This window comes from Hyla sarda, chromosome 13 (assembly GCF_029499605.1).
Source record: "Hyla sarda isolate aHylSar1 chromosome 13, aHylSar1.hap1, whole genome shotgun sequence".
Classification (NCBI taxonomy): domain Eukaryota; kingdom Metazoa; phylum Chordata; class Amphibia; order Anura; family Hylidae; genus Hyla; species Hyla sarda.
This window is the reverse complement of record NC_079201.1, coordinates 6909730-6924400: the sequence shown is the minus strand read 5'-3', so window position 1 is coordinate 6924400 and position 14671 is coordinate 6909730. Positions and strand designations below refer to the sequence as shown.

The window sequence follows — 14671 nt, the reverse complement described above, 5'->3', positions numbered from 1 at the left end:
TCTCCCCATGTTTGTGAGTGTTGAATAAAGAAGATTAATACGAACCAGCATCGGTAAGTCGCCGACATTTTCATCTTTCTACACGTTATACAGTGATCCCTCAACTTACAATGGGCTCAACATACAATAGTTTCAACATACAATGGTCTTTTCTGGACATTGTAACTTGAAACCAGACTCAACATACAATGTACAGACAGTCCAGATCTGTGAAACGTGTCAATGGCTGGAAGAACCGTCCAATCAGAATGGGCATCTTACTGGTAAAATACCTGTATTACTGAAGTGTATGCACTGACTGATGTCTGGTAGCGCCCCCTACAGTACAGGGAGGTATTACTTGTTCTGTACTCTTTACCTGTACCAGGGTTAGCTGCTCCTTTGGACACCAGGTAGGGGTGACTCCATTTTACATTTTTAGGACATTGCGTGTACTGTACAGGACCCCGAAGAAGCTCCTGTCCTCTACATAGACCAGTGTTTCCCAACCAGGGTGCCTCCAGCTGTTGCAAAACTACAACCCCCAGCATGCCCGGACAGCCGAAGGATGTCCGGGCATGCTGGGAGTTGTAGTTTTGCAACAGCTGGAGGCACCCTGGTTGGGAAACACTGACATAGACAGTGATTTACAGCTCCTAGCAGCTCTTTCTTACTTTTATATGTAAGGATTTGCTTTATCTATATTAATCTACTTATTATTCTTTAATTCTCACTTTTTCCTATTTTTGGATGAAATTTTGGTGGCTTCAGAACCAATTACCAGGTTTCCATAGAGTTCTGGTCTCAACATACAATGGTTGTCCTGGAACCAATTAATATTGTAACTTGAGGGACCACTGTATAAATTATAATACCACAATACCTAATGTAGTCTATAGTTAAAAAGTCAGTCCTGACCACTGGTTATTCAATTATCGATATTATATAAAGGTGAGTAAGAAATGTCCGGTCAGTCTCCCAGGGCACACAGATATAGCCAGACAGTATGTCCCTTGATAATAGCCCTTTAATATCACACTTGGCCAATTGACCAGCTAAAAGCAAGAGAAAAAAGGGGAGGGGGGGGGGGACAGTCACCTTATCAACAACATTAGGTATCCATCAAAACTTATAGCACCTCTTGTGAAAATAAGTGAGAAATAAAAGAAACAACATTACAGACTGTCGTCCTATAGTTCCGACGCGTTTCCCCCCATATGGTGTCGAGGTTTCTCGAGGAACTTTAATACGTATTGAACAGTCCAATGATAATGGACAGATGTTAGAGTGAGGCTGGCTAATAGATAGTGCTGATAGACCTCATGTTGGTCAGGCGTGCACCCCGGTCAGTGTGTATCCAAACACGCCTGATACACACTGACCGGGGTGCACGCCTGACCAACATGAGGTCTATCAGCACTATCTATTAGCCAGCCTCACTCTGACATCTGTCCATTACCATTGGACTGTTCAATACGTCTTAAAGTTCCTTGAGAAACCTCGACACCATATGGGGGGAAACGCGTCGGAACTATAGGACGACAGTTTGTAATGTTGTTTCTTTTATTTCTCACTTATTTTCACAAGAGGTGTTAAAAGTTTTGATGGATACCTAATGTTGTTGATAAGGTGACTGTCCCCCCCCCTCCCCCCTTTTTTCTTGCTCTTTGCTGGTCAATTTTCTGAGTGTGATATCGTGGGGGTCCCAGCAGCTGCACCACTGCGATCAGACATCTTATCCCCTATCCTTTAGATAGGGGATAAGATGTCTAAGGCGGAGTACCCCTTAAAGGATTTGCCTTTTTTCCCACTGGAGATGGCCTTGTATCCGATCACAAAAGTCCAATTAACTTCAAGTCACGTTAAATTCAACTGATTTCGGCTGCTCTGTGCACACGGTGGAATTTCCATGCCAGAAATTCCATTTTACATGTCAGCACAAGGAATGAACACATTAATTCTTTGTGCGGAGACTGCACGGAATGCATAGCTGTCTATGAGACAGAGCATTACCGTGCGGTCCTAGCATTGGCAAATTATACCACCACCCGCACTCTCCAGAATCTGCGCACGGAGATCCTCTGTGCTGACATTCCGGTGTGTGAACATAGACTAACTTTACCTGACAGTGAATGGTTCTTAGAGACTACTACACTACTCAGAGGTCTTCTAAAGTTTGTGCCCCATACATTTAGTGGGGACCACCCACAAACTACCTGTAGAACAAGTACCTAAAGGTTCACCATCTCCTCATATGTTTTCTCCTTCTTTCCCCAGAAATGAGCATTTCTTGTGCACCCCCAGTAATCATTACACCAGACGAAAATGTCTGGGAAATCGACACCAACGCCTACGCAGACTGCGGGCACTTTGTGGACTGGGACCAATTCTCGACTAAGTCTGGACCACAGAAGACTAACCATATAGAGATTCCTCAGTCACAGAAGGACCTAAAGAAGATGGCGAGAGATGGAACTTGGGGTGCTAATCAAACTATGCGGGCTCAAGCCTACAACCAGATCATCAAAAACGTTAACTATCGAATATTTACACCCAACGCCACTGTTTATCATGATGTATCCGAAAGGCTTTTCGGGAAGAGTGGACTCGTTGATCACCCCTTACCAGATTTCGTGGATGGTTGTCTTATGCCCATGTACTGCCTTAATGTTCGAGGTGAAACTGCTGTGAAGAAGATACTCATATGCATTGGCAACCAGTATCCAGACATCACCTACAGCCCTGTGATGCCCGCTGTGGTCGCAATCTTAATGCATTTCAGTGAAGATGAAGCTGAGTGTTTTGAGAGGATTTGCCGCCTTATCTCCTGTACAGAACCTCATAAGACTTACATCGAACAAAGCTTCTTGTCCTATGAAGCTTCCAGCATGACTTTTGGTGATTTAGCCAAAAGGTATTGCCGGGCTTGCCATAAGTTCATCACTACCCACTGTGAAAACTCATCGGAGGTCTTCTCAGATTGGTTGATGTGGCTCTTCGGAGACTTGCCCTTTGATTACATCATTAGGGTCTTTGACGTCTTTCTTCTTGAGGGCGACAAAGTGCTGTACCGAGTTGCTCTAGCTTTGCTCAAGCAATACAAGCTTCACACAGAGTATGAGGGACAAGACATTAGGAGTGAAATCCAGGAGTTTGTCAAGAACATCTCCAACCACATTTGTGTGGAGAAACTCTTGGAGAAAGCCTTTAGCATTAGGCTTTTTTCCCACAAGGAGATCTGGCTCCTACACATGGCCAACAGAAAGGCTTTGTCCCAGAGTGGAATCACGGTCATGCAACCAAGGTGAGTGGATACTTAAAGCGATAACTGATAATCAGGAGTGGTAGAATCGTTCTGTGAATGTAAATCTATTGCATATTTGTCTGTATCCTGGTAATCTAAACTTTTTGGATGGTTACATGGAGATGTCTCAAAGATTCTCCTATGGTATATTGATGTAACGTTGATAACACTGTAATGTCTCCTTGCAGACAACCAGCTCACATGTCCGTAGACATCACAAATTTCTTCTCAGAAGTTGTAACGGCTCATGAAATGAGGGTTGTGTGGTCGTGGATTCCTGAGCGCTACTCCCTGTACCCCCCTGTTCTGCTGTTCTCTACCATGGAACATGGCTATAGTCTGCAGAGGTAATGGCATGATTAACACTGGTAAACAGGATCTCACCATGGAAGGCCAATTTATATAAAGCTATTAGAGCCAAGGACAAACACCCCATTAGGCTCCTATGTGGTTGGGTGGCCCTTCCTTATGATCCCCCATGATCACTGGTTCCCTAGCATCTTCAAATAAGGGAAAAGCAAACAAGCTCTAGCCCCTTTAGTAATCAAGGGAAAGGGCATAGTAATAGGCTCTGGTGCCTGGAGTCCAAAGTCACTTCTACAGCACAGGAAGACAACAATATTTTAAACAGCAGGTAAGGGGTGTTTGGTAGAGATTTTTGCACTGAGGCCCAAGGCCAAGAGCTATTGTATTGGCATTTGAGACTTTCCACGGTCAATAAACATTGCAAACACTAAACATACTAAAATGCCTAATGAATCAAGGTCCTGAACAATTCCATACAAGCTAATTTTCATATGTGGTGGCTCCACCCCTGTATGCACTCGCTTAACAATTCAGCAACACTGAGGTTCTTTACCCCCGTATGACTCTTCCTGTTACCCAGACTTCTAGGTCTAAGGGTGTAAAGTGTCTCCTAGAGGAGACTAGCAAGCTGGCCTACCATGTAATCCTTCATGGGGAATAAAATATGCAGCTCTTCTCTAGAAGGAAAAAAGAGTGCCCCCTCGACTCCTTAAAGCGTGCCTTTAAAGAAAATATATATTTCACATGTCCTAGGGACATGTAAAAAGTTTTTTTATTGGTCGGGTCTGAGCGTTCAGATCTGGCTAATGACAAAAACAATGTCACTCCTCTCTCCACTCTGTATCTAGGAGACCTGGACTGCCCCATAGACTTACACTGTAAATCTGTCCAGGTCACATGACACATACCTGGCAGGGAATACACTATGTGCACACTTCTGGCTCGTTCTCGATAACATTCAGACCCTAACTGATCAAAACTTTTGATATATCTGTACGACATATCAGCGATTTTATAAGTGCCCATTTAAAGAGTTTTGAAACATGAGGAACACCCCCTGACTGGTGTATAAAGTAGCAGGGTAGCCCAGTGTTAACTAGGTCCCTATAATAATAAGAGTGTACAGAGACTTATAATTCACATCCAGTGTTTTAGCTTCAGGCTTCTTATTTTTCATTATATTACAGATAGTCCTTTCCAAGTAAAAGCAATTTAATGCCTGAGTTACTTTTACTCAGCTGCTTGTATAACATTCAGCTAATTTATTGGCTTTCTTCAGACGGGAGTCCAGAAAATACATTTATCAGTGCCAGGAAATAAGTATTAGGACAGAGCATTAAAGGGGTACTCCGGCCCTAATACATCTTATTCCCTATCCAAAGGATAGGGGATAAGATGTCTGATCGCGGGGGTCCTGCCGTTTGGGACCAGCCATCAAGCCCCCTCCCATAGACATGCATTGAAGGGGCTTGACATCACACGGGGGCGGAGTTGTGATGTCACGATACTCCGGCCCCGTGGTTGTCACGCTGCACACTCTGATCCTACAGTGCTGCGGAGAGCTTGCAAAGGTGGGTGCTGAAAGACAGATTGCGGGGGTCCCCATCGACAGGACCTCCGTGATCATACATCTTATCCCCTATCCTTTGGATAGGGGATAAGATGTATTAGGGTGGGAGTACCCCTTTAAGATAAAATGATTTAATGTATTTTTGCCCATGCGGCTGAAGTTGTGTAACTGAATGTGACGTCTTGTTTAGATATTCTGCTTTACCTTTTGTTATCAGTGGTAACCTAAAACTGCTACCTGTGAAGCTGGAGTGACAGCAAGCAGTGCATAAGAAAATACAATGAGAACTAATATGCATGTGTTGTGGTGGGTGCGTGAACCTCAGATACTCCACGCTTTGCTTGTAAGTTGGACCCCACCATCCAAAAACAAAATGGTGGCCATAGCGTAGCCTGAAGATTGTGGCCCCCAGTGCTGTAGCTGTACATTGACTGCCATCTATCTGCTGATAACATTCCCCCATATGTACTGATAGCTCCCTGTGTAACATCTATATACAAATTATAAATACTAACTTCACATGTGACAAGTGAGCTCTCTTTACTACCTGCACATAGGTGGAGATTTATCAAAACCTGTGTAAAGGAAGAGTGGTGCAGTTGCCCATAGCAACCAATCAGATTTCTTCTTTCATTTTTAAAGAGGCCTGTGAAAAATGAAAGAAGCGATCTAATTGGTTGCTAGGGGAACTGCACCACTCTTCCTCGACACAGGTTTTGCTAAATCTCCCCCATAGTGCTGCTCTCCCCCTATTTAGCACCATAGACCTATGGGCCATGCAGGAATACAAACTGAAGTTTAAGGGTACATTCTCACATTAATAAACTTGCAGCTGGTTCCTGCAGCACAAAATCCACTGCTAATTTTTTTTGTTACCATTCACTTCGATAAGTCCGCAGAAAATCTACGATAGTGGCAGATTAGCAGATTTCGGTGGACCCATTGAACTGAAACATAGGTCTCCTAGAAGAATGAAAATTGTAATTACAAAGAAACAAAACATTTTTATATCTAAAAATATTTTATATAAAAGGAAAAACTACAAAAGAAAAATAATTCTAATTATGAAAATCTTTGGTATAACTGCGTTTCAAAATGTCCGAACTATAACATTATTTATCCTAAAGAAATACGAAGTGCCAGAATTGCTGTTTTTAGGTCACTTTTCCTCCTCAGAAACATATATTAGAGGGCAGTCAAGTAAATAACATCTACAATTAAAAGGCCTCTGAAAAATAAAAGAAGCAATCTAATTGGTTGCTATGGGCGACTACCACTTTTCCCCTGCACAGATTTGAGAAATGAAAAGGGGTTAATGGTACCCTAAAAGGATCAGGAAGGAAGTAACAATTCTACTGATTTAGGACCCCGACTCCAATCTTGACTGAAAACGCAGGGCTGCTGCAGGCTAACCCTGTGTGTATGATCATATGAGAATACACAGCGTATTTCTTGCCGCAGATGATTCTGCGCAGCGTGAAATGCGCTGCGTAAGCAGTACCTGGCACCGTACCCTTAAGAGAATTTTCAGAATTGTAATTGAAGCTAATTGTACGCTTGTCATAAATCAGCAGTTTAATTTGCCTCCACCAGGGGGCACTAAATGCACTCACATGAACTTGTTTGTTTTCTTCTGAATTTCTAAAACTTCCTCTATCTTTCTTTACAATTTATACAAACTTGCTAAGGTCAAACGCAAAACAAAATAGCAGAATAAATCCCAAAATTGTTTTTTTCTATCAAGAAAATTGGGGTCATGTGCTGCTAAAGGTTTCCTTTATAAAAGTTAGCTTTCTTCAAAGTTTTCAAAAAGTTACCCAGAATCCCCCGCTACATAGAGAGCAAGTGAGCAAAGCAAGGAGCAGCATTCACCAACATGTGACTCTAAAGCTGTTGGAGAGCATGCTGGGAGTTGTAGTTTTGCAACAGCCGGAGAGCCACAGGCTGGAGAATGCTGCTTCAGACCTCGCAGTTGCAACCGCAAGCTGTCAGGGCATGCTGGGAGTTGTAGTGTTACAACAGTTGAAGCCACAGGCTAAAGACCACAGTTAGGGGTACACTCTGGCACACTGTGTAATGCAACATGAAGGGCCCCGCTGAGAAGGTCCATATGTGTAGCAGGAGGCATGGTTTGTCTCCTAATTTAAGGCTGCTCTTTTTTTTCGATTCTATTTTTCGATTCAATACAAGACTATGCAGCAATGTGACAAACAGATCTGATCTCATTGGGGGAGATTCTCAAAGAATTTTGCTCCAAAAAAAAATTTTGCCGCAAAAAGTATCAACCACATTTTCAAAGAGCTTTGTGCCGCGGTTTACACTGTTCACTTCAGTTTTGTAAAAGTGGGCGTGTCCACGTATATTGTCGGCTTTATATGATATTTTCAAAGGGGCGAGAGTCCAGTTTCCATCAAAAATTTCACACCAGCTTTTTTTTTTTTTTGTTAAAAGGTGTTATTTAAGTAATTATTTAAAAAAAATAATAATATTGAAAAATGTTATTTAAAAAAAAAAAAAAAAAAAAAAAATTATATATATATATATATATATATATATATATATATATATACATATATATATATACATATATATACATATATATACATATATATACCCTTTTTTGGTCACTGCCCCTGCACTCACATTTAAGATCAGAAATGTTTTATAAAGGCTAAGTTTCCACTTGTTTTTTTCTGGCAGTTTTTGGAATACTGCCACTGCAATTTTTGAGCCAAAGCCAGAAATGTATTGAAAAGGAATAGGACATATATAGGAAGGACTTACACTTCTCCTCCCTTATGGATCCACTTCTGACTTTGGCTCAAAAACTGCAGTGGCAATATTCCAAAAACTGCCAGAAAAAAAACAAGTGGAAACTTATCCTTATACAGTTCTCGCTTGTCTGGGCGCTAGTAACCATGGAATATTTTGTGAGATGTTTCCGCCAGAGTTTTCTGGGATGTAAAATTTGGCGCATATATCGTAAATTTTGGTGCCAAACTCTGCAATTTTGGTACAATATGGCTGCAAAAAAAAATATTTGGGGCGCAAAAAAAAAACAGTGTCGCGAAAATAAATTTTCACATTTTCATATTTTCAAAGCAGCACAAAAGACCTTTGAAAATGTGAGGAGAAAAAAAAAAGGTGTGAATAATATCGCTGGAACAGAAATGACAGTCGTTTTTGAGAATCTCCCCCATTGTCTTTGACTGCAGGTTTTATTCACATTGTGAAGGGACGGAGCCCACGGTCCTGTTCATCAAGACGACTGCAAATGAGGTGAGACTCTTAATTGTTGTAATAGTAGAATCTGCTTTTTATACATATACTTTATATACCTATGCTTGCGAACAGTGGATGGAAACATTTACACACTTAACACCGGTACCAACCATAGAGTAGTTCTTAATGCTCCTTTTTACAGCTGAGAGTTTTTTTTAAATAATTGTTTCATATCCCACAGCAATTTTATGTGAGCTAAATACATCAGCAGGTTACCCTGCGCTTAAAGGGGTACTCCACCCCTAGACATGTTATCCCCTATCCAAAGGATAGGGGATAAGATGTCTGATCGCGGGGGTCCCGCCACTGCGGACCCCCTCATTCTACCATGCGGCACCTACCTGTAACGGCTTCTGGAACCGCTGGAGGCCCTCAGGGTAATACCATAATACCATCCCGACCACGGGGACTGAAGATTGTGATGTCACAACTCCGCCCCCGTGTGACATCACAGCCCGCCCCCTCAATGCAAGTCTATGGGAGGGGGCGTGACAGCTGTCACGCCCCCTCCCATAGGCTTGCATTGAGGGGGTGGGGTGTGACGTCACACGGGGGCGGAGTCGTGACGTCACGATCTTCCGTCCCCGTGGTCGCGATGGTATTGGCTTGAGTGCCTCCAGCGGTTCCGGAAGCCGTTACAGGTGGGTGCCGCATGGTAGAATGCGGGGGTCCCCAGCGGCGGGACCCCCGCGATCAGACATCTTATGCCCTATCCTTTGAATAGGGGATAAGATGTCTAGGGGCGGAGTACCCCTTTAATGTATCAGGCTATAATCCAGACTGTATTTTTATTTTATTTGTTTCCAAGAGAGAGGACTCTCTCTTAAACCTGCTTCAATATGATCTGACATTTCAGCATACTTTCGGACGATGCGACTTTTCGCCGAAAAGTCGCTATTAATAAACTCACCACCAATGCATTTAAAATAGACTAGAATGCATGTTCTAAAAAAAGTCGCGAAAAAGTGGCATGTATTTAGACTGCAACTTTCTGTGCGACAATTTTAGATGGGAAAAACTAATCTAAATCCTTTGATAAATCCCCCCTATGTGTCACAATTTAGACTAGATACAACCTCTGATGTTTTCGGACAGGAGAGGTTCTTCTAGGTGTAAACAAAGTTTCCCTTTCACTGACAGCAAGCAGAAATCTAGAAAATGATGAATGATGATTAACTGGATTTTCCCAAGTTAGACACTTAGGGGGAGATTTGTCAAAACCTGTGTAGAGGAAGGGTGGTGCAGTTGCCCATGGCAACCAATCAGATTGCTTATTTCATTTTTCACAGGTCTCTTTAACCCCTTAACGACAATGAACGTAAATGTACGTCATGGTGGTGTGGTACTTGGCACGCCATGACGTACATTTATGCTCCGTGATGACCGAGAGCACCGGATCGGTGCTCGCATCATGCACGGCAGGTCTCAGCGATCGCGCTCATGTCAGCATTAACCCCTCAGATGCCATTATCAATACAGATCACAGCAATCCAATCATCCTGCATGACGGCCGTCACGCCCCCTCCCATAGACTTGCATAGCGGGGGGATGACGTCACATGGGGGCGGAGTCATGACGTCACGATACTCCGTCCCCGTGGTCGCCACCCGGCTGTTTGTGAGCTGGCACCGCGGCGTGCAGCTCGAACAGGTGGGTGGCGACAGCAAGATTGCGGGGGTCCCCAGCGGATAGGGGATAAGATGTCTCAGGGCCAAAGTACCCTTTAAGGTCAAAATGGGCCTGGTCATTAAGGGGTTAAAAATGAAAAAAGCAATCTGATTGGTTGCCATGGCCAACTGCACCACTCTTCCTTTACACAGTTTTTGATAAATCACCCCCATAATGCCATGAGTAATAGACCCAGCAATCAGCAGAAAAACGTGAAAACACTGCTTGGTGCTTATATCGAGTACAGGTTTACCTTTCTAAAAGGACCTCTAGGGGGACTATTGCTGGGAAAATCTGCATTGGTAGCAAGAATGCAGGGCTGTGATCTGGCATATTCTAAACTCTAAAGCAAAACCTATAGCCTTATGATTTCAAAATCATTGGGGGGAGATTTATCAAAGGATTTAGACAGTTTTTTCCTGTCTAAATTTGTCGCACAGAAAGTCGCAGTCTAAATATGTGCGACTTTTCTGCGACTTTTGCTTTAGAGGATTTTTAGAACATGATGCATTCTAGTCTATTTTAGACAGAAAAATGCATTGTGCTGAATTTATCAAAAGCGACTTTTCAGCGACAAGTCGCATCGGCTGACAGTACGCCAAAATATCAGACCATGCTGGAGCAGGTTTAAATACAGTCTAATAAGCATAGATCCCGAAGTCCGTGCACAGAATTTATCAAGAGCCATGCAACTTTTGATAAATTAGGCGCACAATAGACGGGCCTAACCCTCTGTAGTTTAGTCTATATTGATGCGGGACATAGACAACTTTGATACATCCCCCCCAATATGTATATAATTACTGTATAAATAATTGGTATACATTATAGTGATTTACATTTCTTTCTGTCTCTTTTTCTTAGGTGTGTGGAGCCTACCTGTCGACAGACTGGAATGAAAGAAAGAAAAATTGTGGGCAGGTGTCCTCATTTTTTGGAACTGGAGAATGCTTTGTGTTTTCTGTAAGTGACTGGCTGTTTATTGCAGTACAGCAGCATAAAAAGAGGAGTGATCGATATCAGTCACGTATATGATGTAAATGTCTACAGAGGTTATATCAGTGTTGAAGTATTATAAGAGGAGCCAAACTGGTAGAAATTCAATAGCCGGCACTACCCACATTTTCAGTGTGCCTATCCTAAACAGGTGGACTAATATCAGCTCCTGGTTGCACTCTACATATAAGCACGGCATAAAAGCTTTATCTTTTGGGTAGAAATAAACTTGATGTTCACCAATCTTTGCAGTAAAAGCCTTCTTCATTTTGCTTCCATCAAAGGCTTAGGCCATGTTCACACTTCGGAATGTCTGCATGGAAAATCTTCATGCGGATATTCCGGAGACTTCAGGCACCAGAATAAAGACAGGTTCATTCTTTCTGCGGACACGGAAATCAGAATTTCTGTGATGGAAACATCTGGCACAGAAATCCCACCGTGTGCACAGCGCCGCAGAATCCAGTTGAATTCTATGGGACTCTGCTGCTCCAAAATCTCCTTGCAGGATTCAAATTGCAATTATATGAGATGGCGCACTCTTGTACAGCGCCCCCAGTCTCCGGAATGTCCGCATGGAGATTTTCCGTGCGGACATTTTGAAGTGTGAACCTAGCCTGCAGGACTGAGTTGTTACCACACAAGTCAAGCCTACAGCTGTTTCATGTTATTGTAACACTATGATGCGTCACAATGACCTAAAACAAATGTAGCCTGGACTTCGGTGCTAACATTTCTGTCCTGCACCTGTAAGCCTTTGATGGATGCAAAATAAAGACTGCATTTATTGTTTTTAAGGATTGGTGAGGGCCATATTTATTAAGACAGTTCTAAGAGGAGCAGCATAGATCAGTCACATATGATGTAAATGTCTCTGGATGAGCAGTTGAATCCATTCAAATCTATTTTCCTTATAGATACGCCCCGAGATGGAGCATTACGAGTGGGTTGTAGTGAAGAAACCAGAGATGGTGAAGACGGCCCCGCCTTCCCCACGCTCAAGACCCCGATCTTACTCTTATGGTGCCCGACTTTCACCAACCCTTAGACGTCGTTCTTTTACAATCCCTTCAGCTCCCTGCAGTCCCTCCCAGTCTGCAAACTTTCTGACTGTCCCAGGAGAACGAAACCCAGACCGGTTATCCCCGTTCCTTTCTGTGCGACATTTCCAGCTGCCGTCTACAGCCGCCTCCATGTTTATGTCTGGAAACAGCCAAAGCATTATAGTAGGTAAGAAGTTGCGATCACAGGTATCCGTGTGGTTCACTCATTGTAAAGACTTTTCACTTCTCCTTTTCACTTAAAGCTTTCCCTTTGTATGTTAATACTGTTAAAGGGATAGTCCAGTATAGGATTGCAGGGGGTCTTCCCCCCCCCCCCTCGATTTTCTGCATGGCACTCCAGCTCTCCTTGTGCATGGAGTGGGGATTGACAGCCCCCCCCCCCCCCAAATGCGGAAGGGGAGCCAGGGATACACAAATACAGTGCTAGTGTATTTCGGCTCTCTCCATAGTGTGTATGGGCCCTTGATTTTCTCTTGGGGCTAATTTGGTTTATCAGGACTTCTGGGCTTACAGGTGCCGGAAAAGATGCTCCAAATGCGTGGAATTTTTGGGGGGCAAACAAATGCTGTGGCCAGATGTCAGCAGGTAGTCAATAAGAAAATACATGAAACTCCAAATGCACTTGGGGGGAGATTTATCAAGACCTGTGCTGAGGAAAAGCTGCTGAGTTGCCCATAGCAACCAATCAGATCGCTTCTTTCATTTTTGAAAAAGCCTCTGAAAAATGTAAGAAGCAATCTGGTTGCTATGGGCAACTCTTCCAACTTGATAAAATTCCTCCATAGCGTTTTTGGTTTTGGAGTCTCCCCCCAATTGTTTAATAGTAATCCTGGTGGAGTCACATGATGAAAGAATCACATTACATATTGATGCATACCCTAATAATGTATCCAAATCTACTTAGGTTACTCTGTAATACCTTGTTTCAGGAGGTGGCGGTGGACAAGCCTTGAATATCGATGCTGACCTCAATATCGGAAGGACGCAGCATTGTGAAACATTTGACAACCCACCACTATGTGAAGAAAACTTTCATATACAGCAGCTGGAGGTCTGGGGCTGCAAAAACTCCTAAACCTGCACAAAAAAAAAAGAGAGACAAAAATAATGAACCTCTGTGTTCTCTCAATAACAATGCTTTTTTTTAAAAGGTATTGCCCTGGGGTAAAGATGGCTGCCATGTTCTTCCTCACCGTTATATGTAGTTGTAGCCCTTCTAGTATAGGAAGGCTAAAGGTGCGATGAGTGGATGATCTGTTACATACATAAAAAGAAGGCCGATAATGTATTCATTTGGACACTTGGTAATAAGTGTGTATTTGACAAGTCGCCTTAAGATGCTGTATGTGCAACCAGTTAATTCAAGATATAAAAGAGGTTCTCTGGTTTTGGGGGATCCCTGATAGAAGGCTCCTACTGGGATCCCCAGCAATCAGCTGTCATCTGTGGGAAGACCTAGCAGTAATTGCTTTATTTCTCTGCAGCGCCACCACAGGTGTTATTAAGAATTACACTGTGTTCTTTCACATCAATAGACTGTCTATGAGTGTATGTTCACACGGGTGGAAAATGTGCGGAATGTCTGCCCGGAAAATACGGCGGATATTCAGCACATTTGAATAATATGGCGGGCGCTAGGACTACTCAGAAATGCGCCGTCTCATAGACCGCAATGCATTTCCGAGTGAAAGCTGCAAAAATAATACATAAGTCTATTCTTTTTGCAGATGCCTGAATCAGGATTTTCGCAACAGAAACACTTGTTGTGGAAATTCCACCGTGTGCACATTGCAGCAGAATCCCATTAAAATCATGGGGACTCTGCTGCAGCAGAATGTTGCGGCAGAATGTCTTTGCGGAACATACCCTAATGCAGGATAGAACAGGACAGGTCCTCCATAAAAAAAAAAAAAAGAAAGATTTTTTTTTTTATTTAGGTTTTTGTCACTCGGTTTTGAGAGCCAGCATTTGTGAATTTAACTGTTGAAGTTCCCCTACAAGGGATTATTTTTTGTGAAACAAAATGTGTTAAAGGGTTACTCCGCTCCCCAGCGTCCGGAACATTGAGTTCCTGAACGCTGTGTGCGAGCTTTCAGTGTTCACGCTCGCCCCCTCGTGACATCGCGGCCTGCCCCCTCAATGAAAGTCTATGGGAAGCGAAAGCCGTCACGCCCCCTTCCCATAGACTTTCATTGAGGGGGCAGGGCGTGATGTCATGAGGGGGCGAGCGTGAACACTGAAAGCTCGCACACAGCGTTAAGGAACTCAATGTTCCGGATGCTGGGGAGCAGAGTAACCCTATAAGTTAAAAATAGCGGATAGCGGAGGTCCTGCTGCTGGGGCCCCCCGCTTCATGACATCATGCCACACCCCCTCCATTCATGTCTATGGGAGGGGGCGTGGCTGTGATGTCACGATCGCGACCTCTTGCTCCGAGCGTTCTGAACAAAATGTTCAGAATGCTGAAGCATCGGAGTACCCCTTTAAATAATGAAAGTTCTT

At 43.3% G+C, this 14671-nt stretch overlaps 2 protein-coding genes across 3 annotated transcripts in view; one reads left to right on the top strand and one right to left on the bottom strand.

Moving 5' to 3' along the window:
- The window catches only part of STX8 (syntaxin 8), a 226433-nt gene extending 213208 nt beyond the window's left edge, over positions 1-13225 (bottom strand). Inside the window, exon 1 of the mRNA XM_056549544.1 lies at positions 13089-13225. The gene's annotated coding sequence lies outside the window, so the exon portion shown is untranslated. The remainder of the gene's footprint in view (positions 1-13088) is intronic.
- LOC130297262 (TBC1 domain family member 24-like) overlaps positions 1-14281 on the top strand; it is a 28069-nt gene extending 13788 nt beyond the window's left edge. For both annotated transcript variants that reach the window (XM_056549539.1, XM_056549541.1), the window contains exons 2-7: positions 2257-3283; positions 3472-3630; positions 8375-8438; positions 10974-11072; positions 12023-12335; positions 13099-14281. In XM_056549539.1, the coding sequence (XP_056405514.1) occupies positions 2257-3283; positions 3472-3630; positions 8375-8438; positions 10974-11072; positions 12023-12335; positions 13099-13244 (1808 nt within the window). In that variant the 3' untranslated portion in view covers positions 13245-14281. The remainder of the gene's footprint in view (positions 1-2256; positions 3284-3471; positions 3631-8374; positions 8439-10973; positions 11073-12022; positions 12336-13098) is intronic.
- The last annotated feature ends 390 nt before the right edge of the window (positions 14282-14671 follow it).